We start from the raw sequence: 27,248 nt of genomic DNA, 5'->3' as shown, positions 1-27,248 counted from the left end.
GTAATCTGTTCTTATTTCAACACATTACTTTTTTTTTTTTTTTTTTTTTATCTAATTTTCAGCACTACGCTCAGAGGTGGCATTCGTTTAAATTATATCTAACGTCCTATTTTTCTTCGCATAGCATCTAATTACCACTCACAGTTAAGGTCAAGCGTAATTGAGGTTTGTGACGGTGCCGTAATATTGTTATTGGACGCTTGGCATGCTAGAGTCGTTAGCAGATGGTCCCGGTTCAAGGCGTTAATCTCAAGTGTGTTACGCACAACGACGGTTTGATGATGGTGCGTGTCGATATGCTCGTACGAGAACGTGTCATCAATTACCCGCCCGTCATGGGCTACCCACACGAGGTTTGCGCGGGGCCGACCCACATCACCAGTATAACAATGAAGCGTCAATGGGTCGCCGTCATTAAACGGTCCCGCAAGGCCTTCCCGAAGGATGACGCCGGACCGCGTCTCAATAACTGGATCACCGGGAGGCACTGCGTCAATTAACAATTTGTCAGACGCAAAATGTGGGAATAAATTAGATTCGAGCGTACTTTGTCAGCAGTCCCTATCTAACATGGTTGAACTCAATTCAAGCACATACATTATATATATATATATATATATATTACTAAAAAATTATTCAAATGTTCTTCAAAAATATCAGCCTCAACGCAGTATCAGCTTGAAAGGCTGGGATCGACTAATGCGTAATAGGAACAAGATGAGCGTGGACGCCAAGTTACTACAAACGATGCTTAGTAAATCTCGGCAACTTTGTGGTTCATAAAACTGTAGGGTGGTAAAAAGTAATAGGGTAATTCATTTCTAGTAGTTTCTGCGATCGTTTGATTGAACTCAACACATTGTGTATCGCTGATGTCTTGCCATAAGCCACAATAGCGTACGAGGACAATGGTGCAACTATGAAATGACAAAAATCTATGTTGGGTTAAAATTTGGTAGAAAGGCTAGTTAGTATAGCAATTATAGCAGAAATTTTACACGCAACACAAGGAAACGGTTAGCCCAGTTTAGTCTTTGTTCTAAAGTCCAACCAAGGCGCCGTGCAAGTAGACCTAATTAAAGGACTCTCCCATTAAATTGATTGGGGTTTCTGTTGAGTTGGTATATCGGTAAAGCATTTTAGGGCACATTCCGTTGTCGGCATCCTTAAAAAAAAACGGTCAACGGCATGATTGATAGCTTCATTCAGCGTTAACCAGTTTATCGTCAAGGTCACAGACGCCTGCGTTAGGAGACCTTTTGCGAGCTTGTCTCATGAGAGTGAATGAGCACGAATAAAATAAATGGCGTGAAATCTGTTCCCGCGGCACTCGATGCGGAAGGTCGGCATGCCTCATGCAAAGGATGAATATAAATGGATCTAAAACCGAACTTTGCGAAACCTCTCGTTTTAATAAATGATCATTCGAACCAATCGTAAACTTAAAAACGTAGGTACCACCAGCAGCCCCGCCACAGGAGCGGAAGAAAACGAAACTATATTAGGAAAAAGGAAACTATTATTACGAAAAGGAAAATGATTACAGACAAATCTTTTTTTTTTTTTACTGCTTGTATTCTATATCGGTACAATATATAGTATAGATTTGTTAAAAAGCTTTTACCTAATCCTCTATAATCCCAGCATGGTGACGCGTGCTCTAAATTTTTGGCAGCAAGCCAAGTGGATAACAATGCCCGGGACGGCTCTGGAGCGCTTCATGAAATTAGCATTATGCAGAAGACATTCTCGCTCCCTTCACTCCATCATTCAAGTGTAGATTGCCCCCAGACACAAAATATCGGCATGCACTATCCAACAACTATTTTGAACGCGTTGCTAACAAGATTTATATAGACTTGTCGAGTGTACCTGTTCTGCATGTATTAGTATAGGCAATTAATGATAATAATAGTGACCGTCATTATTATCGTCAGCAATGGACACACACCAATTACACGAAGATTGACGACCGTATTGACCGAGCGGGCTCGTTTAAAATCTACCCGGCATCGGTACTCTCCTTCGTCGGATTCTCGAACAGGTTGAACATGTAGGTGAGCGGCAAAACCAGTGGTTGGAGTGCCCGGATGCGCGCCAGCAGACGCTGGCAATGGCGGTCTATGTTTCGTTGACGCCTGACTGATTTGCCATATACTACGATAGTTGCTGTTGCTATAGCCCGTTGTCGACGCGGATATGTGCGATGGGGACGAAATCAAAATAAAGTTTGCCCTTTCTTTCAGCTGGTCCAATGAGCTCTGGCGAGCGGACTGAAGGTCGCCGATGCCTCGGGCGTCCACCGTGAACAGCGGGGCGGAAATATCATCTTTATACCAAAGAACCAAGGCGACCTCATTATCTTCGTCCGGTACGGGGGCAAGACTGCATGGGAGGCTCACTGCGCCCCCTGCTACTGCCGTGAACACGATCGAAGCTACGAACGTCAAAAATAGAAAGAGATAGAGCATCTCTAGAAAATGCTGCCATAAGCAGGAATGAATTTATTATTATCGAATTGTTGATAATTTGTACTGACTGCACGTAGATTCTATGTGCACATGTATGTCTTTATGCGTACGGGTGCTTATGTCCATGCGTTTTATAGAAGAGCGTCATATCATCACTGATATTTATTACTTGACATTGGGTTCCATTTCTACGATTGTAGTACACGTGAAGTTTTTGAGATCGTCCGTCGTGTCCGACTGCACTCAGTGCGGTAATAAGACAGAGTTTCTTCTCCATTCTCGTTGTTTGTTTAATTTTAAGCTAGTAATAGACGAATGGTTTGAACGGCAATATATTAGTTAGCAAGTCGGAGAAGATTATCTTCTTAATGTGTTGCTAGTATTAGGAGGTATCCTTTAGCCCAGAGGGGATCAGTTATCATAGCAAGTGAGTGGTGAAGAGTTCGTTCGCGATGCCTATCGATTCCGTTATTAAATAGAAATAATGTTCCGCAGGAATAATCTACTGATTAGATATTACTTTTATAGTTCGCAATTGATAGATGTTAAAATTCGACTCTTTGTTCTGCAATCCCTACTATGAACAAGAACACGAGAAACGGAACCTACCTTGGCCTGAAATACAAGCAAGACAAAACAGGCGTACCCATGTTAAATCTCTCATTCCTTTTTCTTACGCCTGAACATATATATATATATATATATATGTTTTATATAGTACATAAGAACATGAAGCTTTGCTTTTCGCTCTAAAACGATATTGTAGCAAGCGACCCCACCGAAATATCACAATTATGCAAGTTATTTTCAATACACAGGTCTCTTAGCACAATTCTGTTTGTTATTGCTTCGAATTTTAGGACACTGCACGTATGTACCATTCGATTTACCTTTTTTAACGCCCTTTTTGCTGTTAGACGCTCCTCCCCCGCCTGCCTGCGTCTGTTGTATCTGCAGCAGTTGTGATGGATGGTCCTCTTGCTGATGTTGTGGCCGTTGCTGATTTGATTGAACTCGATAGTCTTCCGGTGTATGCCACCGAAACGTCCCCTCAAACCTCCTGCCGCTGCTACGAATGCTATCATTCGTTACACCCTTCTCATTTGTATCCATAGTGACACCAATGCGCGTTGATTTCATTTGAGTATTATCACGGCCAGAGCTGCTGATCTGATCCCACTGGTCGCTGAATACTTCGGCGTTTCCTTCCATTCGAATGTTGTTGATTTCAACTACAAAAGGGTCTTTATTAAACCGGTCCCGGGATCTCTCGAGGAGTTGTGTACTACCGTCTCTTTTAGCTTGGGTTTCCCTAGTGGCCTTTCGGTTGTTATAACGGTTTAGCCTTACTGAATGTTCATAGTCAAAACGATTGTGTCGATGCTGGTGGTCCGTACGTTTACGAGTCGCCGAACCAAACGCTACTCCCCGTACTTGATTATTTCGATGGCCTGCATTTCAGATATGAGTAATAAAATATCAACCTATTGGACATCCCTGCCTGTCTAGTATACAATTAAGTACTCTTTATTGGTTCACGAGGTGGGTTCTTAAAATATTACTGATAGATAAGAAGGACCTAAGGCCTTTGTGTTTTGGGGGGTCTTTTCACTTATGTTCATCGTTGAATATACAATGCTAGGCGTTGTTTCCGTCAGGTTATTAGTGCCATTAAAATATCGTCAGATTCTCGAGGTTAAACGAAACCCTACTGTTGAAGCCTATGTACGAAATTGTACGTGAAGCAGAACTATCGTCTCCAATTACTTGAAATTACCCTCTGTCTCTCTGACCCCGTCCCTTGATGCCCTTTCATAGTAATGCCTTTTAGTAGAGCGTGATCGATGATGTGAGTAGTGCATACCCTTTTCATGATCGGCAGTTGCAACATTCAACGACGACGAAGAAAACTGCTTTTTTCTATTTAGGATGGCTTCGACGACAAGATTAGGCCTAGAATCGTCCAAATACTCACTCCACATCCACTGGGGCCGATGCCAATTATCATTGCTAGTTATGGCCGATAAAGTTGATCTGTTTCGCGATCGATCGTTCTGACTGTTGACATACTTTGCTATCGTGGTGGGCACGGGCAGAATCTCCGGCCTGGTGCTCGCCGTTTCTCTTGAGGCTGAGTCCACTGACGACTGGGAGCCGTTGTTAGACAGGCTACCTCGATGGCTGAGGCGATTCGTTTGCTCTGATACGTGACGCGTTACCATTGTCGGCGCCGACGATGACGTCAGAGCTAGAGACGCCTCAGTGGAAACACAAAGATAGCAGATACAAAAGCAATACACGATTAGCCACATCGCCCAGAGCGGCACCACTCGAACGAGCAGTGGCGGCAGCAGTGGCGATGGGCGTGACATCGCGAGAACATATCTTTTTGTTCTAGCTGGCTATCCTTCACTGGCGGGACAGGCCAACGCTCCTATGCTGCTAGACGCCCGCATCAGTCGGAAGGAGAATGCCGGCCTACGAACTACGGGACGTGTAGCAGATGACGCGACTGTGTCAGGTTGAAGAGAAGATCGAGAGGGTAAATAGTTGACAACGTGGCCGCGTGATTTTCTCATCATTATCATCTGTCGTCCTTTGCAGCACCTTACAGTGAGATCCAAGCTACATGATGACCATAATGATGGAAGTGTGGTTCGTGCCTGTGGTGATGGGAAGATGGGGGCGTAAGTGTGGTTGAGATCCACTCAGTCGACTGAAAATGTACAAATGAAATATTTAGTATTAGTATTCGTGCTTTCGAATTATTTCTTTTAGATCTTGTTGTATTTAGGTATATATATATATATACATATGCTACATATTATAAGGTATATATATGTATACATATAGAGGAACTTTTAAATCTTTTAGTGGCTAGTACCCGTTTCTGCCTACAGGTATATAGAAAAATTGGTGCGAATTATACTTTTATAGTATTTTCTAAGTGTTTTTTTCTATCATCCATCCTTATTTCAAAATGTCCAGTTCTCAAGTCCTGTTCGATATAACCACCTAATAAAACCATAAAACTGAAATATTAGTTATTCTATATTTTTTTATCACTTGGTATCTTATTGTTTTGGTCTCTTTTAAATAAACGAAATATCTTTCTAACAGCGCTGCCTTTTCCTAAATTACTGATACTCAATTATAATTTGTACAGGTTCCGCAAATGCACTTATGCTTGTCTATGAACTTTCTTGTTCATTACGACAACGACGACTTATCTGCCAACGCTTCGAGCTCAACTACTCCATAGTAAACGTCTGTTTGTATTATTACCTACAAAATGGTAGTTTCTACACGTCTACATATAAATGTGATATCAGATTTTGTTATGTATACATTAAGCTAGGATTTCGACACGCGCGATCAAACGGATTTTCAAATTTTAACCATCGAACGAATTTATTCTTCGCATAGGCGAATTATATGGAATAACTCTTTAAGGACAAGCATTTCCTGAATTAGAACCAGACTCTTCCTTTGCTTCTATGCCCACCCCGTAACTCGAACGACTTCATACTGCAATCACTGCGAAATAGTATTGCTTAGTTTGGTGGAAAGAACCTACTATCTGAGAGATTGTCTTGTATTAAGTGTTCAAAGAGGCAGCAAATCGAAAAGTATTTACGTTAGAAGATTATTCGACTGCGGCCACAACATAAAAACTTTATTCGATCTTGGCCTAGGTACTGTACATGGCCAGCGGTGCAACAGCAGCGGAGTTGAAGACGTCCTCATCTGTGTACGCAATAGGCATTCGAGTTTCTTTGATCACCTGAAAACCACAGCCTTGATCACGTTCACTTCCGTTGTGAACCCTGACCTTCTCTCTCCTACAGTGTTTAATCTGACAACGTTGTTTACGATTACAACCATTGCGGTAATTGTAAGATTGTATTCTGTTCGGTGACGACTCCTTTTCGTCCATACGCAAGTAGACCGAGATCAATAGGAATTCAGGAACAGTGGGCACTTGCATAGTCGTTAGGGTCCAAGTGCAGGATTTGGAAATACTGTCTCAGGACACAAACACGGAGCTTTAGACTTGCGTTCACCCGAGCTTCCACTCTCACCATAGGTTATATGAAGCCTTTTGGTATGTTAGTTTGCTAATGTCGGTAAACGGGAGCCGCCCTCAATTCTCGGCATCTCCACAGCAGGGGACTCCGCAAGACCCTCAGAGTAGTTGCTATTTCATGATGTAGCATCGGGAACATGGCCTAAACTCCAGGTGCCCCTCGAGGATGTTAGCATATGAGGCAAGCAATAATTTGTTCGATAAATTCCTAAGAACGACTTGTATGCCGAGAGAGGTTTATAGAGGACAACGTACGAACTTTTCCTTTGCAGGCAACAACAACAACAACGACCTTACGCGCTCACAAGCCAATTTTCTTCGCAGTCAGACGCTTCTTCCCGAGGAGGCAATGAAGAGAGATATCAGAGAATAGCTCCAAGGGCAAGAGGTGCTCAAAAGGGGACAAATAGTGTTTCGCAATGCTAACAAAAAGAAAAATAATGGAAATTTGAAAAACTACTGGAAAATTTGCATAATCCTTTGTATCATGTGACATTACGAATCAACATATACCATACAAGCTAAGCACGAAATGTCAAAGAAGCGCTCGTTCATCTTTTTCAAAATATCAACTATGAATAAATAGCGAAATATATTCTTATTATTTTGAGGTTTTTTAGGAGTACTTGTAAGTTCATCTACATAATATCCAAATAATTTGAAGTCGATACTTAGAAGTCGATCATTAGATAATATGTAAACTTTTTTTATACAGATTTTGCAGAACATGCAGTATTCGAAAATGTGTCACGAAATGCCCGGGACTTTTTTGCAGTGGGTCCTAAATGCGACAATGTTTCAACCCTCAACTTTGGAATAGTAAAACCTAAAGCGAACTCGCTAGACAATTTTTCCCTATATCGCTTTTCGGAAAGACATAGGGCTGATTTGAATGAACTGTCATCTTGATGAGGGATGTTACTTCTTCGTGATAATACAGCGGTAACGTGTTTGCCTACTGCTAGAAACAAACGAGATGATCTAGGTTCGAAGTATTGACCATCTGAAACAAGGACTAGTAATGATATCGAACACAAAACTCAAAACATACTAATCCTAGTCATAATTTCGTGCCGTAGTAGAAACCAGTTGTTTAGAGCGATGCTTAACCGAAGTACCGAACGTAGAAACTTCCAGCGTTAGAGATGCCATATAGTAACGGCATAGTGCGATCGGCATATTGATAATATGTACCTAATTAATTAGAAAACACATTATAAGTTGCCCTTCAAAAAACACAGCACGAGAACTTCAAAAGATTCATTGTTGATTTTTCTATTAAAAAAAAAAAGTATAAAAATCTTTCTTCGCTTATATTAATGAATAATTATTACAGTATCACAACTGATAATCAATATATAGATTCACTGATAATCTATTAGTTCATTCTTTTGGTATAAAAAAAAATAGATTATCTTCATTAGCCAAGCAACTCAAACAGAACTCTTCGAATACGATTCTACCGTAAATAAGTCGAAATATTTCTAAATCTATGACCACAACCTCTTTTTGTTTGTTGTTTTTACTCAGATCATTCCTGTTGGTATTTATCCGTACCTGCAACCCAAACAAAAAAGTCGGCACAGATCGCATGCTTTATATAAGATGTGTAAATTTCATTATACCGTGAAAAAATTATCGGCCTTTACCTTCATCTCTACTCCTCAGTGAAACCAGTATGCCCACAAGCAAGAGTGCTTATTTCGAAACCTATGCAAAAGCAAAGCGCTTACAGGCGTCTGTTACTGCTTATCTGTCGTCGCGATCAGCAGACTTGTATCCAGTTAAACTGTATCAACCGTATATAGTCGCATATCAGATCCGGTAAACGATTTACAGGTTGGCAATTTTGAGAGAGACACAATGAGGACTTCTCATACTTTGTGCTATTCCTAGCCCTTCGACCCCAACGGACCTTGCCGCCCTCAACCTCAGACGTGCTTAGACTTTTGGCATTCATATAGACGAAGCAAATGAAAAAATCAGACTTGATCGTCACCGCTGGAAGAAACGGCACCTAACCTTGAAGTATGCCGATGTGGGACAACAAAGAACGCAGAAAATATGCTGGAAGATTTCCTTGCATTTCTTGCAAAAAATGGGCAGCTTACTTGGGGCCATTGTTTTATAGAAAATTCATTGCGTATTTTTCAATTAGCTAGCCAGATTATTGCGCGTTACCACATTGTCGTTAGAGCCAAACGGGTCTTCTAGATGGAATTGACTGGTACGGTTCTTTAGGTGCGGCCCAGTATTCGAAGCTGTACTGACAGCAAATGACGGATTCCACGCGAAAGCTATAAGCATGTTAAGAATACAAGATTTTCCATAATGTATTTTCGGGTGCCAGCGTTGTTGGTGTTTTCTCTAAAGAAGAAATGGAGGCATGGCTTGTGGTGGATTTTCGAAGCTGTGAAGACTCGTTCGTGCAAAGCTAGCTATGTGATGATTTAATGTAGAAGCTTCCTTTACAACTAGTACAAAGACAACAACGACGGCGAGAAACGTGGGACGACATAAAAATTAGGTTAGGTTGTCAAAAAATATAGTACTGTTCCTATTTTCTGCTTCTGTTGTTCGGTTCATTATTTATTGATGGTATTGTGTCATATCTACTTCGAAAGCTGTTTCGGCCTTGAGATCATAAACACGATAAAACAAGTCGACGATATTATCAAAAATGTTATCACTCACATAAAAATAGAATGAACTTACTAACTCTTAACAGTATTTGAGCACAAGCAAATTAAAATTAGAATAATTAAACTAAGTTTTTTGTTCATCCGTTTGTCCGCTGACATTAGCACACCTACAGAAAATTAAGAGCAGAAAGGTATGTCATTGGCATAAATGGCAATGGTCGCTTTCTTATACTGTAACAGTTGCTTAATTGAAGCTCTACTGTGCTTTGTCACGGTCTAAAGGGACCTCTTTAGGGGTCTTCCAGAGGAACCACGACCTAAAGGGTACCCAAAGGAGGATTAAGCATGTCTATCTATCATACAAATGTCTTGAATTTCGATAAACTTAAGGTGGCCCAGTTATAGGGGATAAATGCCCCTTGGGAATTGAAGCATGTGCTGGCAGGGCTCCACATTTACTTCGCAAACCTCACATCCTTCGCAAGACAGGGGATGGCTAAGTCAGTGCATCGCTAGCTGGGATTATATTAGTTAGTGGATATAGAAGGTACGGCTGAAGTTGTTTGCAGTTTGAAAAAGTTACTCGCCAATTTCAGAATGTTAATTTTTTACCTGTATAATACACATACATACATACATACAATACATGTGTGTGCCGTGTGTACGTAAAATGCACAACACTGCAATACATATTCAAACACCTTTTGTCACCCTGCACAATGCATTCGAGGGCTGTTACGCACGTCGGCGCAAGCGTACCATAACTACTCCAATGACGTAAATTGCACATATACGAGGTAAACGGACTTGTCCTTTCCGGGTAGGCGGCAGAAGTTACGAAGGACTTCAAAGCTGCTGCTGCTTGGTGTAGCGAGTTGCTGGTTTTCCAACTACATCCACTTATTTCTTATAAGTTAAGACCTCTATTGGAAGTTATAACGTTTTTTGGCGATTCGTATGAAATGAGATTCTTATTGAAAGATCGGTAAACTAGATTTTTCGGTAGAAACGTCATACGTTGATGGCCGACGTTGCTGTGTAATATAGAACATTTGTGCGTAGCCAAAAGAGTGAATTTTCATTACACACGAAAGAGGAATCATTCTAGGGGTCAACCTGATTTTCTTGTTTAACAAACATTTAACGAACGTAAACAAATTCAATGAAAATTAACAAAAAAATCTGCTCTAGGTCTTGCTCAAGGACGAAGTCTGCGAGGTTCTGGAATTCGAAAATCAGCGTACGGAATAGGCAACGTGTATGAATAATTGCATTTTTGACATATAAACGCTTCAGGCTAACATCCACCGGTTCTCATAATTTCGAGTAATAGTTTATTTATGAGAAGCTTGTATAACGCACACTTTAGATGAGGTAGGCAATACGGACGTGACACATCATTCTAAGAGCGCATACTAACTAGGGACAAGCCTTTTTGATCTATCTCAAATCAAAACGATAGAACTTTTTTTGCTTGAATTTCTATTCACTGGATATCAGGAGAATGCTTATTTCTTGATACTTAACCGTCATTTATCGTGGAGTTATAGAACAAATTAGAGTTGCTGGCAGTCATTGAAGCGTAATTTCGAATAGATCTTGGACATGTCTGCCTGTGTCGTACTTACTTCGATAGAATACTGCTAGATGTAGATCTTTGAACGCTAAGTAAAACGGTATTGTACAGCGTATTAGAATGTATCGTATATTCTAACGTACGCATTCGATTAGTGGGGTGTTTAATAGCTCATACGCATCTACCAATAGTAATAGTAATAAAAGCTAATTTTTCCTCCGCGCCTTTTTGGCTACCCCAGCCGATACAAATGGGCAAGGTAAGTTGAGTGAAATAATTACGTATTTCGAGTACGAAAGTCATAACAATGACAATGATCCCAGTAACAAAACTTGACCGTAATAACTTTTGTTAATTCCGCCTGTTGGCCAAACAATATGAAAAGGTAAATTTTGACAATTCTTATGGCTTGCTAGTGCTGTATCCATCCATACTGGCGAAAGTACATTAAGCGTCGTTAACTGTTTTACAAATCGAGGAATTCGGATAGTCGGATTCGGAGTTCGGAGGAGTTCGGGCTATTTGCAGCTGGAATAAATGGCACATTGAAGGCGAGCGTTCAAAGCGCAGCCTTTTCCAAAGACCAGATTGGAATAACACTAAAAATTAGACCCCCTTCTTCAACTTCGAGGTTTTTCGAAATTATTCTGTGTTACTTCCCTCGTTTTTCGTCGTCCAGCCCAATCGAATAGAGTTTCGACCCACAAATAGGTACAGTCTCAATCTAATAACGTACTTTCTACACGAAACGTGATGATCTCGACGAGTGTATATTGCTGACCTCAGCTATACATGAAAAATCTGTCTTCAGTATCATCGAGCCCGTTTCACACCGTAGATGAAAGTCCTTGTTTTTGCATTTGATCCATGCTATCAGGCTGTCAACCGAGATATGACCCGATACGCGCCGTCCACGTACGTTGAAGTGAGGGTCAAAACAGGTCCTATTAATTTTTCTATTATTTTCCTATTACTAAGAGTATCCTCGTTAAAACGGCGGCAATCTAAAATACGTACCATCTGAAACAAGGCTTAACGCTTTCGGCGTTATTATTGTTAATTAAATATGAAATACATAATTTGACCGACTGAGCAATCGTCGAAACAATGGAACTAGTTTTCGCTCAATGTCTGAGATAAAATTGGAAACTTGCTACATTTTGGAAATATTACCTTTTCATTATCACTGCGAGTAAAAATGCTTGCATAATTGAATAATTTTAATAATAATTTCCGTATATGTTATTAAGTTCAAGACCGCATCAGTTTGTATGTGCCCTACCAAACTACAATTGGAACTTTTTTGATTCTTAGTCGACGGCGCTACCGTATATTCTATCTTTTGGGCGCTGGCAACAGCACTCTCTTTACACCATCTTTATACAAAGGACAATACTGTTAATGCAAATCAGATCTGATCAGGCCCAATTTTTTACCACGGCAAGTTACTTAAGAGAGAATGTTACTACGTATAAAATGTAACGAATACGCGTTTATATGTTAATCTAAGTAGCTTTACAAGCAAGCCTGGCTTCTGCAGACGGCAGGTTCGTCCCGCGTTTCCTGTTTGTAGGCTGGGCACTTCCAAGTCGTCTAAGCATCTGCAATTTCAGTTCAAAATCTATTCAAAATTACCTACCGCTATCCATGTTATTGTACCCATGTCATTCAACGTTACGTAAGCCGCACGCAAATAGGGCGCTCGGGGAGCGGAAACAGATTAACTAGAGAGGTCTTAAGCGAACAAAATAAGCACCTCCACGATGTGCTAAAGAAAAGATTACTCACTAAGAAACACCATCAATCCGCGATCCCGGTAGGACCAACTCTTCAGGCACTCTGTACTGTTAAATGATTTACCTAGCTGTCGGGGTAAAACAATGAAAGAAGTATCTTGGCTGATACGATGATGAAAGCATAACATCACGATTGATACCGCTTTTACCTATTCCTGCACCATAAATAATGGCGCAAACCTCTTTAGGGGAGTGGTATAATGAGCGTGCCTACAAGGCTACGGACGTACATAAGATACCTGCTTATTCACTAGCTTACTACATAATGGAATACTCGTTACGAACGTGAGCCACGCACATATCATTGTGATTATTCCCTTTGTGACAATGAGAATGCATTTGTTATGAAGTGTGAAGTAGGTTGCTCTTTAACTACCAGCAGCTAATTATCAGCTTTTGTCCTGCTCGCTGCATTTAACCGGTCTAATAGAGTTTTTATTACTGGTGGCCCTATAGGCCGATACGGATTTGATTTAAATAGAAAATACAGCCCTGCATTTCGCTAATGATCTATTTATAATTTAATAATCTATTTGTTAGTGGACGCAATAATTGGAATAGGACAAAAACCTCTTGAATGAATTCATTTACCATGTAGATATATACACGTTGTACGACGTAAATGAAGGTCAACAGAGGAATGGTCCTATGTCTTTTTATTAGCTTAGTCCCTTTTTTTCGAAACTGTCTACTTAACCCCATATATAGGCTCCGGTGTTGATACGTGTTGCTTGGCGTCAGAGCGGCGTTTGTTGCGTAAACGCTATACAATAATGGACTGAGCCGTTATGGAAACGTTCATGCAAGAGTTTTGAGTTTGAGTTTCCCAATTTTGAGTAGAAACAGTGAGCTCATCTTGTATGCATATTCCTGTCATAGAGTTGCATGAACTAGAATTACATCGGGTTATTCGTTGGTTTATGAAACGAAGGTAAACCATCTATTCGTTGCATAAGCCCAGCGGTAGAAGTCGAATCATGAAGCTGAGGTAGATCTTCCAGAGCTCATACTGGTATACACAGAGGGGTATAGATAGCAGTAAAAATCACTGATTGAAATGCTGTAGTACTATGACCGCTGATCGAAGGATTGACCAGTTCGACGTAAAACAGCAGATTTACTGTCCACTTTAATAAAGTAAAACCTCGTAGATGGTTCCATTTTCGGTCTACGATTGAAATTTCGTATAAATTTCCAGATGAACGCAAAATTCGGCAAGGGATTTTAAGGTAATTTTGGCATATCAACAATGCATAATGATTTACAGACAAAGATCTAACTGTTACGCTAATGGTAAACAAGAAGTGTATCTATACTATATGAAGTCCAATCAGCACATACGTTTGTCAGCTATTGTAGATTTAATGGATGGAACATTTGCATATAGGTTTAAGACGAGTCACGAATGGCTAACTGTCCCTTGGGACGCATCGCCTTATCTCGTCTAGATTGATATTGTTGTTTCAACCGTAGACTTCTAGTTCGCTATAACTAGACCTTCGTCAGATAGCGGTTTACACAGGACGGCGCAAACATCTTTCTGATTGTTGTGACTGCTTCGTCGCTTTTCAATCTGTAATTATTCGGGCGTGCCCACCTTGACACCGGAGCTAGGCACGAATCCACGAGCAGTCATTTGTCAGTATATTGGAAGAGATAAGCGTGTATACAATCATAAATACTTTTTAACGTACCTATCAAGCCACTGTTACCTCTTAGTAATAAATATACTAAATAGGCCTGTACCGGTTGGCCTTCTTTCGATTGTACAAGACAATAAGGTGAAATTTTAGGCTATCTCTAAAAAACACTAATCGAATCCTGAATTACTACACCAAAGAAGACTGCTCTCTATAGATAACACAGTAATACCTATTCGCTCCCTTTAACGCAGCTATCCCGTTACAAGCGTACCAACGAGCTTTGTACCCGGGTTTGTCATAAGATCAATTTATCTTATTTTCCAGCACAACGGTTTCGAAGAGGATGACGGGTCACCAATGGCATCTAACAGAGTTCTGACGAATTTATATTAAAACAATGCGTATATTTGCAATGAGAGAACGGCAAGCGCTTCTGTCGACAGGCAGGTGCTTTTTGTAAATACCTTCCTCTAGAACCCGATGTATTGAGATAGTAATTTCTGACGCGGGATCAGATTCTCTGGCTTGGATGACGTCACAGGTGACGCAGAAATTTTTCGAAATGAGATCCCAAGTACAAACAACCCAACGGAAATTTACTTTGCTTCTTCAGTTGATAGTGACCCAGAAACAATAGAAAACGGTGAAGTATGGGTGATTATAAACGAAACGGAGATATTGACTTAAGCCGTGCACAGCTTTTTGTCTCCGTATCACAATGGTTCGACCTTGATGGAGTTATGCATATGTTGAAGCGGGAGCGGTATGCGTTGAAAATCTTTCAAACGGTTTGCTTCATTTAATGGTTCGTATCTGTACGGAGGTCAACGTAAAGTGTTGGTGTTTCGTAGTGAGAAGCCCATCGGATAAATAGCTGTAACGGTTTAATCAGAACTCTGGATCCTGAGATAAGTCTTGGGGTATAGAATTCAAAAGCATATATGCACAGAAATAGTCTTGGAGATGGCTACGGCGGCGAACTGGTAAGGGAACTGTTTTCTGTTTCGGGGGGGGGGGGGGTTGCAAAGGGGACTGTTCCAAGTTACGGAAACTATTATTTGTGCTCTCGCGTCAAATCTGATATATTTATGGGAACGTGTTGTTTTGGTAACATTTAAGGCCATGATAAGAAACTAAAATAAGTCTTTTTCCATCAATTTGACAATTGAATTTGAAAGCTCTTGGACTATATGCACCGGACGAGCCGGCTCTCTGATAGGGTCCTCGATACTCTCGCTTTACGGTTAACTCCACTTCAATTCTATTCTGGGAAGCGCACACACAGAGTCCGATATTGATTTGTGAAATTAAAAGTCGTGAAATAAGAACTAGATCTAATCATATCTATACATCGAAATTCGCTCATGGAACTTGAAACGAATCATGGTAAATTCCATCTCAGTGGACCCCGAGACATGAGATTGGCTTAGATTTATTTACCTAATTATATTCCACTATTTGGCGACGATATAGCGAGAGAAGAGGACAAAGAGTGGCAATCCCGATGAAAATTATCTATGAATAGTTCGACTATTGATGGGTAAAGGGCGAGTTGACATGGGGTAAATACCGTAATACTTCGTTTACGAATGTATCAAAGTATTTTATTCTAGATAGATTTAGATTGCACGTTAGTTTATAGATAGTTGTATAGATTGCTTCACTACGTTTGAATTAGGTGAGCATAATAACATAGACGAGTAGGTGATGTCATCTATGGTAAACAATGGCCTTTCTATGTGTTATCAGATACTGCTACGTCATTTCTCGATAGTAGTTTTAATACTGGCCGTTGCAATAATTTTGGTGTAGATGGCGCTGCATTTGTATTCCGCCGGCTGGGTGCATTATCTCATATAGCAGACAAGGATCGACAGTGACCATAACTATTATATACATAATGTTTTCGAAATAATGCCGTAACGACAGCGAATGCCACCTAAGCTCCATTGCATACGAAATCGGTTAATACTATTGTGCGTCAAAGCATGCCGCATATAAATATATGAATGTAGATTTTCACTATTAGTTAAAATTATCTTGATAATCTGCCTGTCCCTTTTGGGCTTCTGTGAGGTCGCGTCGTTCAAAATCGAAATGCAACTAAATTATATGAATGCTTCATTGGAGCTAAGTTGTTTACCGGCTTGAAACCCTCATATATAACTTCATTCGAAAGTTTCTTTTTTCTTTTTGATATCCATTGAACGTTCTCCAGACAATTTGGCTATTTTTAATACTTCGGTACTAACTGGATTCGATACGGCGTAGCAGATTAATTAATACAGAACGGCAACCAAACGTGATGGTAAACAATGTAGTATTCGAAATTTGATTAAATACATCCTTTACTTATTGGGCATAGTTAATACTTTATTGTACCGGAAATATTAAAAAATAAGTAACAATAATGTGGGCAGCTTTATTCTGCATTCGCAATAGCGTCTATGCTTTGTTTGTCTATTCATTGACCTTGCGAGTCAAAAGGTCTCCCTTGCCACATTCATTAAATAGTAACGCCATTACACGTATACTATATGAGCTTCTGCTGACTGTGTTTTGGCGTAAGTACATGATTCCAACATCTCCCGTATTTCCGTAACAACAGCGGCGGTCACAGCAGTCAATGTAACAGGCAACAAGAACCGTCCACTGAGACAATGCATTGGGTCCTCTCCCGACAACCTTAACCTGCAAACTTTACCAGTACGATGATACACCATGACTAATTGTCACCAGAATTACAAAGCATTTCGACGAACCGTATCGTGACAATAACGGCACCAAAGCATAACTAGGGCGCTTTACCGGACCCCGTAACCCTATACTGCCTATGACGACGTTTCACGTGATGAACATTACTTTGTCATTAATAACGTGACGAATTAATAATTAATATGACGAGTTCGCGATAGTGACTTCGTGAAGCCGTGACAGCAATGCTTTCATGGGACAATCGTCTTAGCAGCTGGTTCGTCTGTGTAACGAGCTATAGGCTATCGATTTTGTTCAGCTCGCCGTATGTTCCGGCACAGGCACTTCTATGATATCTCCTTATCGCCTGTTTTGAGTCCAACAATTGGTTGTGATGAGGTAGGCCAGTTCGAGTACGTGAGAGATGTGATCTTGAGAATGGCGACGACGCTGTAGATAGTCTATTTCTGTTCGCATAGATTCGTGTAGAGGCAGCATCGATGACATGATACGTTGCCGCCTGCTGCTATTTGCAATTGTTATCGTCATTGGAAGTGGATTTGTGCATAGAGATAGAACAAAACAGGTAAAGTACGATAAAAAACAAAAACAAAGACCTCCATAGAGGACACGAAGACGTTTATGAATGGACAACAAACGTATCGCCTGTCTATGGTGTCATGGGACTGTGAAATGTTTGAGTGTGTCTGTGAGCATGCCTGATAGACATGGTATGACATAAACAAAATGTTTAAATGTCGTCAGGCATTTATTTTTGCAGCTTGTATGTTGGCTAGGTATATGCGGTGCTGACATTATGGGTTCCACTCGTTCGAAGAATAAGGCTCGTAATAAGATTATTGACGCAAACATCGTAGCTATTATTATTGTTCGTAATTATTCTACTCGAATCAGCTACTCGATTGACGCCAGCCAGGTGTGGCGTCTGCGACGAAGACCATAGCTGAGAATGTTCTTCTCAAAAGCGGTTTGGTAGTGTTTTCGAGTCCGAATTTCGTCGTTCACTCACTTTTCGATTTTATCTAGAATCGTCTAAAACTACTTCTGGAGAGAGGGAGAACAAATGTTAGATAAAGCTACGTATCCTAGCTATTACTTAATATTTTTTTTTAATGCAAGGCGAACGTATTAAATTAACCATTAGCAAAAAGAAACATCCTAAAGAGCTGTCATTTCTTATACTTTAAACGTAATACGTTAGCGTTCGATTTTCTGTAGTGTGTATTGCGTTGCACATGTGGAACAAATATATTTAAATACATACACATGTATGAAATTGTTTATGGCCGAAGGTTTGGCCTGTGGCGAAACAGTTGTCAGGATGAACTTCGCGTACACAACCAACTAGACACAGGAACAACAAAATACAATAGAGGTTTTGTTATTGGAATCCTTTCATAGTACTAAGGGGTTGGAAAGCGTAGAAACGCCCTTATTTAACATTCTCGTTCACTGAAAATCTCAGAGTGATTCAAAGGACTCAGAGGAACCCTTCGATGCCTAGTGTAATTAATCATACTTAATTGCCCTATGCATGGATTCCACGAAATACAGACTTCCACGCCAGCAAAAAACAGAATCGGATTTGTTATACGTTCCTTGCCGAGTACTGATGCTTAATATACGCATAAATATTTCGAATACATTTAGTAGCTTCGAGTAATTTACCGTAGGTATCTTCCAAATCGCGTTTGAGCAACCGAACGATGGATATAACTTCTTTCCTGTCTTTTCCTGCTTTTCGAATGAATTTAGACTTTACTTGTCTCGCCTCATGGCCGTAATCATTCAGACAAGATGCCTTGCTTTACAACGCAACCAATTCATAAGACAGGAAAAAGCAAAACTCACTTGGACACACTTCCGTTCATACTCGTGAGCGCAAATCGCATGGTTCATTAGTTTTTTCAGTCAACGATCAACTACAATTCATTCCACGGCGCCATCTATCTCTTCAAAACCGTACATCAGTCCGTACGACGAGCGACGGTCCTGACAATTGTAAGGTTTTAGGACATCTTCGGATAACCGCTGAAGTACTAAGCATGCTCCACTGACGGAGACGTAACTCGCCTGCATACAATGATGTACAGCAGACGCATCAAGTCAGTTATCTGATCCACTATCGTGAATAGAAAATGCAAGATGTCTGACACCTGCGCGCACAAACTTTCTCAATATACCTCTTCCAGTGAACTTACATTCGCGGGGACGCATATTATGTTGTGTCTAACATGAGAGCTCTAGCATTATTTCGAGTTATCTTTGCTATGAGAGAACATTTCTAGCCCCTCGGACACCGTAGGAGCAGAGGCTTTCTAAAGCCAGCCGTGAACCAGGCCCACCGGTGCCGCTAGGACCCTGATGAACCATCAATTAATTCCTTCCTCTATGTTGTAAAAGCACTGTCAGTCGAAAGAAATGGGCGCAACTCCGGGCGTGGTTACAAGAAACTGCATCACGTACGATCGTTGTAGCACCCACTGCCACAGTTAGCGCAGGCCTAATCAGGCCCTACCCCAAAGCGGCTTCGCCCGTATGGCTCAGACCTGAGCAGCTATCAGGCTATCCGTGAAGCTCCTGTCAAGCGTGGCGAAACCTGGGCGCGACCAAACTAAAAAGAGAAGCTGGAATAGCTGGGCTGTTGGCTTCAACCGAATGTGGACATAGGATCTAAAAGCACGTTATCCGCGGGGGATTTTTGTCGCACAGTTGTACAAGATTACGCATCGAGTATCGAGAGAGTGTTGTGTGTTCGGTAGGTGGGTTATCTGCGTGACGAGTCTGCCACTATCCTGGCGTTCTGGATTCACGGAATTGTCAGAGCGCACCGAAGCGTTTCGTAAATAGATACCAGTGTTTAATATAACCATGGCTCCGGAAGTTGGTCAGAAACGAAATTCACGTTACAGAGAGAGATTTACTAGCTCATTAGGAATAGGGCTACCTACATGAGGAAGCAATTGTGTGTATGCGGTCAATAACATCACAATTGTGCATGCATGAAGAAAGGCGTGTCTTAAAACACAGTTCAAATTAAAAGATCCCTCGTAGAGCACAGCGGCTTATATGCTACTAAATCGCTAAGTTAGATGTGAGGAACTTACCCAATGACTGTGCACTATATTAGTTTCGTAATGCCTATTATAATTATTCCTAATATCAATATGCAGTTACTGTTATTATACTATAATTAAACAATACATTTAATCTAATAATCTCAAATACTTGCCCATGTAACTAGACCTGTGCTTGATATAATCGTAGAGTGGGTTGCATACGATTCCCAAAGGTATTGCCGAGGACAAGGGACGGCAAGCGTTCCACGTCGACTTGCGTATCGTCGACCCGCAACGTATTTTTACTACGAAATAACTGTTCCTTTTTTTAGCGTTTATCAAAACATGTACATTGTGTTTTAAATATTGCTATGAACATAGATAATTTTTGGTAGAAAGCAGATAGCTAGTATGTTACGTAAAGGCGTTTGCTACAACTGGATTTTTCATGATATTTTATTTCCTTAAAATGCAATTTTGATATACTTTTAGGCCAAGATATCGCCTCTTCAGCGAACTTCGTATATGGTAACCGTGATCGAGAGGACTATGAACTTGGTCAGCTCTGAACGCATAAATTAAATGCGTATCACGCTATATTCGCACAAGTTATCATTATGTAACGTATGATCTTTAAACTAGGTTATACCTAAGAGTGTACCTAAGGTACATATTTCAATGGTCGATGATTTAATGTAACAAATACGTGTCCACATAACGGTCAGTTATGTGCAAACTCTAATTTATTTTAGGTAGCCACTAAAATGCAGCCATATCCTTAATTAGACGCTGTTTGATCGGGCCAACAATATATTTTTTTGTTTGTATTTACTATTGTTATGAGGCTCATCATTAATTCACCTATTTTTTTTATTGACAAGGTATATGATCGCCCAACCCGGTTGCGATGGACATCGAATGAATGACGTGTCCTTTCGACAGCTGACTAAAATTGAGGCGTGCATCAATTTCTGGTACAAAACAAATCACATTGTCATCTCCACAATATTAATCTGTGTGCCTGAGGTCGCCGGAGGTCATTTACGGCTAGTTCGGGCGCAGACGCTGGCTGTTCGTAGGACAAAAGTACATTGTAATCTCCCCTGTAATTTTTCGCGCTATCTGACGGAGCACCCATGGGCCTGGACGATGCAACTGAATTACGACTCGGTGATCGAATCAACTACTAGATCTCCTCTGGATCCAACTGGTTTAACAAACGAACGTCGATTGAAAAGACGTAAGCACTTTTTGCTGTCCAGCCCTGCCACCGGACAGGACTTTGTACTACTAGTAACAAGGCCTATCTACTAGCTTCTATCGATCAATTATATGTTTCATTAAGAACTGTGAAGTTCGTACCGATCAATTGATTGCCCGAGCGTGGTTAGTGGTTAGATGATAGGCTGCTACTAGAGCTTCCACCGTAGCAACGTTAGAAAAGCAGGACTGCTCTTGAGGTAAACCGAAACGCCACGATCTAACCTTTTTATCCCATTCATCGTTCTGGAGGGCCTTAATTGATTTGACATGCTTTTGCGTATGCTAAAAATATTTAATAACTACTATCTATGGTTTAGTAGCTCTGTATCGTAAAATGAAATATTTGTTTAGATGAACGGTACACCAAAGGGGAAGCAGGAGGGATTCTAGATAAGATAGCAGACATATGAATGCATCATTAAGCTCCAACGACAGTCGCATTCGGGTCCCTTTGTTTACCCATGGCAATCTTGGTGTACATAGAATAAACGTGATAATATTCTCTTTAGTTTGAAAGAAGTCAGATCACTTAATAACCGAGCCCTTTTAAATGGCTTTTTAGTAAGAGCAGTACCTTGACGATCACTCGCTTCTCTAGGTCTCATAAAGGAAGTGATGACGCTGCCAATACTGTTGCCGCTTTAAGCCAATCGATCCGCCGCTAAAGAAACCAGATGACAGAGGTTCGAGGTACTTGCAGCCATCATGAAGTGCCATTTTCGCTAACGCGCCAGGGTACGTCAGAGCAAATTCCTTTCGTCGATGGGGAATTACGAGGAGAAAACTACTAGGCAACAATTAGACACGTTACTCCATAGGATGTTTGAAGTACCTTCTTATTTTAGGCTCACGTTTAGGCCACCGTTAATATCATGATGCCAGACGAGCCGCTACCGGCTCTATTCAAGTACGAGATGCGGCGGCAATTTTGAGCGATAGGGCCGGATCGGTTATCGTGGCAAGTACTTCGGCCACTAAGAAAAGGTCCAACGCCTGATGGTATCCGTGTCTGATCAGCTCATCTTCACTGACGACAACAACGTCATTTTGCGGTCGGATATGAATCGTTATAATTGACACGCCCGATAACGATATATTCTTCTCTATTGCGCTAGTGTGCGTCCACTCTGCTCTACTTCTACACATGTATATGCTCCGCACCCCTTCGGGGTGCCGCTTTGCCCCTTTCGCTCAGTGACGAAAAACACATGTCTCAGAATGCCAAACAGTTAGATAGGAAAACGGCGACACAATGAGATGGTATGGATTCGAAACCGAAAATCGGTTTGTGATGTCGGAAAGAATCTGCAGCCATATGAACCGGTAACGTTTAACTGAGGCGACACCGAAATCGGGCTATCCTATTTCATAGTTCACAATAATATACTAGGATTAATGTCCTGTTGATGCTGCGATGATAACGCGTTTACTCACCAAACTCAGGATCACGTGATAATTGTGTGGGTTGAAATGTGGACGGAAATAGCCATTGTTTCAATGTTGCAGGACGATACCGGCTGTGAGACCCGAGATATTAGTTTTTATTAAATTCAGTCAATCACAATACGTACAATAGAGCTTAGAAGTGATAGCCAGTTTAGGGGCGCGCATGGGGGATATTCATTAACTGGGTAACTTGTGCAAAATTTGATTGACGAACCTGCAATTTTAGCAGAATCGAAGTTACCATAAAAGAAAGAGAACGATAAAAAAAAGACACCTAACGTTTAAATTATCATAGCGTACTCACAATTATTACTCACGGCAATTGCTTCTACATAACTATACAATTAATGTTGTATTCATATGTTAAAAAAAGGTTTCGAATGAATTAGATGGATTGGTTAATTTTTGAGAGAGAGAAAAGTTCGGACTAATGCTAAGTTTTTTGCTGCTCGATCAAACATTTAACTAGGTAACGTGAACTTGTATAAGTGAGAACTAGAACATAAATTATAGCAGACTCGCTGACCTGGGACTCCAAAATAATTACCATACGCTTTAAATGCCTGCCATATTTAGGAAAAGGTTGGATAGAAGGCAGTTTTGTCTTGAGTCCGCACTTGTAAATTGATAGCGTTATTAGCCGTGGTTCGCTTTAAGAGGCCGAGCCAAAAAGATGTTCAGGAGTTAATATGCTACGAGTGTTTCTCCACCCAAATTAGCGCCAGTGAGGCAGTGTAGGTTCGAAACCTGGCGTAGACACACTTTGTTTTGTACTAGAAGGCCAGCCGCTACGTGAAACAATGCTTAACTATCCGGCATGGAGGCCTGAAAACTCTATTTAGCTAAAGAAATTTTCTGAACGCCTGAAAAAAATGTTTATCTGTGTCAGTTGGACCGGTCTGTAGGTAGGAAGGAAAGGGAAGATCGAAGTTAATTAGGACGAGGCCATCAAAAAAAGCCCTTGCAAGAAATAAAGATACTACTTTTGGAGTCACACAACCATGATTGAATGTCAAGCTTTTAGAAGCCTTAACTAAACTAGGTAGATGATTTAACGCTGTTGGAACCGCATACGCGTGAAAAATTGCAGCACTTGATCCCCCAAAGACTACTTCCAATTTTCAAATAAATTCAAACTTATTCTTATTAGGAAGCAAAGGGATCAAAGTAAGCGGATTTCTAATTTACAATATATGAGCTTGTTTATATATTGGTGACGTGGACAGTATTTGTACGTAACGATGATTGTGAAAACTACATTGAATTTCACTGTTACCCAGTACTTTACGGACAATTTTCTGCACAGTTTTTATATTAAAAAAAAAAAAAAAACATATTTCGTTTTCTTTAATCCATAACTTTATCCCAGAAATGAATAGAGTGTAATATATTAGTAAATCGATGTTGCTTATTGAACATGTTAGGGTCTGTCTTTTTTTGTCACAGTTAAGATATAGACTGAGAAGATTCTTAAAGGTAACTAGCTCTAGTAAGTCGGCATTTATACGAGACAGATTGGTGCTTGAGTAGCAAGCGACTCTATCGGTCACGTAGATAGTTACTAATGTTGACACGTTATTTTCTCATCAAAGGTCGTCACACAGCGTGAATTTTGTGCATAGTCACATCTTTCTAAAAAAAAAGATGACCCCAACGTTCCACAACAAGCGGATGCTATGCCCTTGAACAATCGTCGAACCCAGCTATAGTATGGGGGTGAGGCGAACTATCAATTGTCAAACAAAGTGTTGTGTTTTTTCAAACACATTTTACCTGGCCCAATTCTGAACCATTCTACTAAACACTGCTTCATTGTTCATCACAGAACGTTCTCTTGATCATTATACGAAGGTTGACTTATATTATTAACACCAGTAAGAAATGTTTACAATTGTCTGTAAGTTGATAATATACGAAGTCGAACTAACTTTTACCGTTTCTATGACATCATAAAATTCAACATAACATCAAGCCTCTTGCAGACAACTTTATAATACGTTTTATCAATTATCTAATTATCGACGGAATAATTTTGCGAAAAACGTTATTTTTGAGTATAACGCTCGAGGTTTTTAAGGAATAGCAATACGAGATCACATGTTATGTTATCGACGTTCTCACATGGGTTTTTGTTGCAGGTTGACAGCGAACGGAACAGTATATTAAAGATCTCAATAAGCTCTTTTAATAATTTCCTATAACGGTGAAAAGTGGCAAATATGAAGTTCGACAGGGCAAGCACATGCTATTATAGAAAGCAAACTTGTGTGCAGTCTTGTCCCTGAGTCCTAGCTGACTTAAGTCTTCAGTGCACAACAATGATATCGCCACGAGCTTCATTACTTTCACTATCTAATCGATATTGATGACCGATGTAAGGTATTTATCGTTATTATATCTAAAGCGGGCTAGTAACTGTTACTGCGTCTTTAGGATTAGTATACTATTCCACTCTACCCAAATATTGTATGTTCCATCTGAAACCCATAAAGACTCCTTCCGTATGCCTAATACGGTTTCCGTTGTGAGTGCAATAGCTGTTTTGGGCTCAACTGGGTCTGCTGTAAAACTATGATTAGGAACTTCGCTGACCAGATTGATTTTTTTTACATAAAATGGTTATTGTGTTCAGGGTACAGATACGCGGCTTGTCCGTCAAAAATTTTCTTCTTTCAAATATTTTCATACACCATACTTTTCCATAGATAGGCTTCATTAATATATTAATTAAAGGTAACAACGATAAAAAATAGGTATTACAAGGACCGTTCCTACTTGAAATAATAAGTACAAAAAAAACACTAACCCTAGTATCATACCAGTAAACAATGACCTTTCTACCAATATGACGAACACGGACCTTCTGACACGGAAAAATTTTGAATACATACCTGTAATCGCCCGTGTACCCAGTTAAAATCACAACCCCATCGAAATTTTTCCTTTGACGTCCTGCTAAGACTCACTATTTTCAAAATCCACCCCACCATATTATTATGCAGTGTTAAATACGGATGCGCCTGATATTTTATAATAGATGCATTTACTGTGTATTCATTATTACTTACCTTTAACGCTAATAAAAAAATTTATTGTGATAAAATGTTTTCGGTAGGTTCACAGACACAAGCACAAATTCAGCAATGTTTGTTTCACTGTTTAAAAAAAGCACAAAAAATCACCACCCATAGCGAATCAACCGATTGTTGCTGATGTCCTCTTGATATCCTAGGCTTTTGAGGTATTGAAAAAACAACATTGGTCAACCAGAACAACTTTAGATTATGTGGATATATTTGTTATTTTTGCTTGAATATCCGTCTTTGTTTGTTTGTTTTATGTACTATATCACGCATTCGTTAGTAACACTCCGATACCATAAAACAACAATGAGAGATTCGAAGACTTCCACTCTAACAGCTACCTTCAATTGTCTGATCTGGCGGCACCGTTCCAGATTTACCGTGTTGGCAATGCCACTTCACTGTCTCCCGCTCCGGTCACTAATACTATAATTACTATTACCCACAACTCTTTGAAAACCTACCGTCGACGCGGCAAAAAAAACCATGCGTTTATAATAGGTAAACTCGTCCATATTGACAACACTTCGACAGTCTGCTTTGTCTCAGTTGCTGAGAACAGTTTACGGTAATCCGTTGCAATGCTTCCAGACTTGCAAAAGTTTAAGTCTTCACAGGCACCACTACCTCTTAACACTTGGGTAGTCCATCGGTTCGCCCATTATGCTTTGAGAGGTCGCAAAAGCGCGGGATATAGTTTTGAAAGGACAACAGCCTACTGGCTAAGGACTCCACATTATTTTAGCGGTAGTAGTAGTATAACGCATACGAATTTAATGAATTGAACTATTCTCTATGCGTTCCCGTTTGTGTGGTTCTGTACATGATCTTCAATAAAGGATGGTTTCATTTATGCCACGCTGTATACTCCCTGTACACGCCCTCTTCGACCACTACGCGTCGCTAACGCCTGCTAACGTTATCACGAAGTGACAGTACGTCAACATTGCCTGAAAATAGAGAAGGGAGGCCGGTTCACATAACTCACATAGGTCAGCAGACAAGCGATAGGCGCTCGACTTAGATCCTGTAGCATTTATACTGCATCTACTCAGCGGTCCTATCGGACCTCGAGGTCCTAGTCTGAGTACGGACCACGCGGTCGTGTCCTTTCCATCACAGTAGAGAGGGTCGAGTGGGCCCTCTCTTCCAGTCAGTGGTGGTCGCTTTCAAGTGAATGGCGATCACTAGCTAATGTAAGTATGCTATCGAGATGCTACCGCACCAGCCAGCATGGCTAGCCGTATAAATATTAAGCTTCTTGTCGATAGTTGGATCGCTTGCTGGGAGAAAGTATTGCCCACTAAGGACCATGCATAGATTCCTATATATGCACAATTTAACTGACGTGGGATGCACGAAATATTAGGGGGCTAAATACCGAATAAGATAAATACGCGAGGCGTAACGCTCATTACACGGCTGTCTGCGCCAAATAAGAAATTGAAATTGTTCGTGTTGAGAGTT

General features: G+C 40.5%; 1 protein-coding gene across 1 annotated transcript in view; it reads right to left on the bottom strand.

Annotated features, from left to right (window-relative positions):
* Window positions 1-26,804, bottom strand: part of LOC111271861 (uncharacterized) — a 38,596-nt gene extending 11,792 nt beyond the window's left edge. Inside the window, exons 1-6 of the mRNA XM_022852872.2 lie at window positions 25,767-26,804; window positions 4,336-5,187; window positions 3,362-3,922; window positions 3,081-3,086; window positions 1,952-2,437; window positions 143-487 (exon numbers count right to left, since the gene is read on the bottom strand). Of these exons, the coding sequence (XP_022708607.2) occupies window positions 143-487; window positions 1,952-2,437; window positions 3,081-3,086; window positions 3,362-3,922; window positions 4,336-4,843 (1,906 nt within the window). The 5' untranslated portion in view covers window positions 4,844-5,187; window positions 25,767-26,804. The remainder of the gene's footprint in view (window positions 1-142; window positions 488-1,951; window positions 2,438-3,080; window positions 3,087-3,361; window positions 3,923-4,335; window positions 5,188-25,766) is intronic.
* Between the last annotated feature and the right edge of the window lie 444 nt (window positions 26,805-27,248).

This window comes from Varroa jacobsoni, unplaced genomic scaffold, assembly GCF_002532875.2.
Source record: "Varroa jacobsoni isolate VJ856 unplaced genomic scaffold, vjacob_1.0 contig01139, whole genome shotgun sequence".
Taxonomy (NCBI): domain Eukaryota; kingdom Metazoa; phylum Arthropoda; class Arachnida; order Mesostigmata; family Varroidae; genus Varroa; species Varroa jacobsoni.
This window is presented reverse-complemented; position numbering and strand designations above follow the sequence as displayed.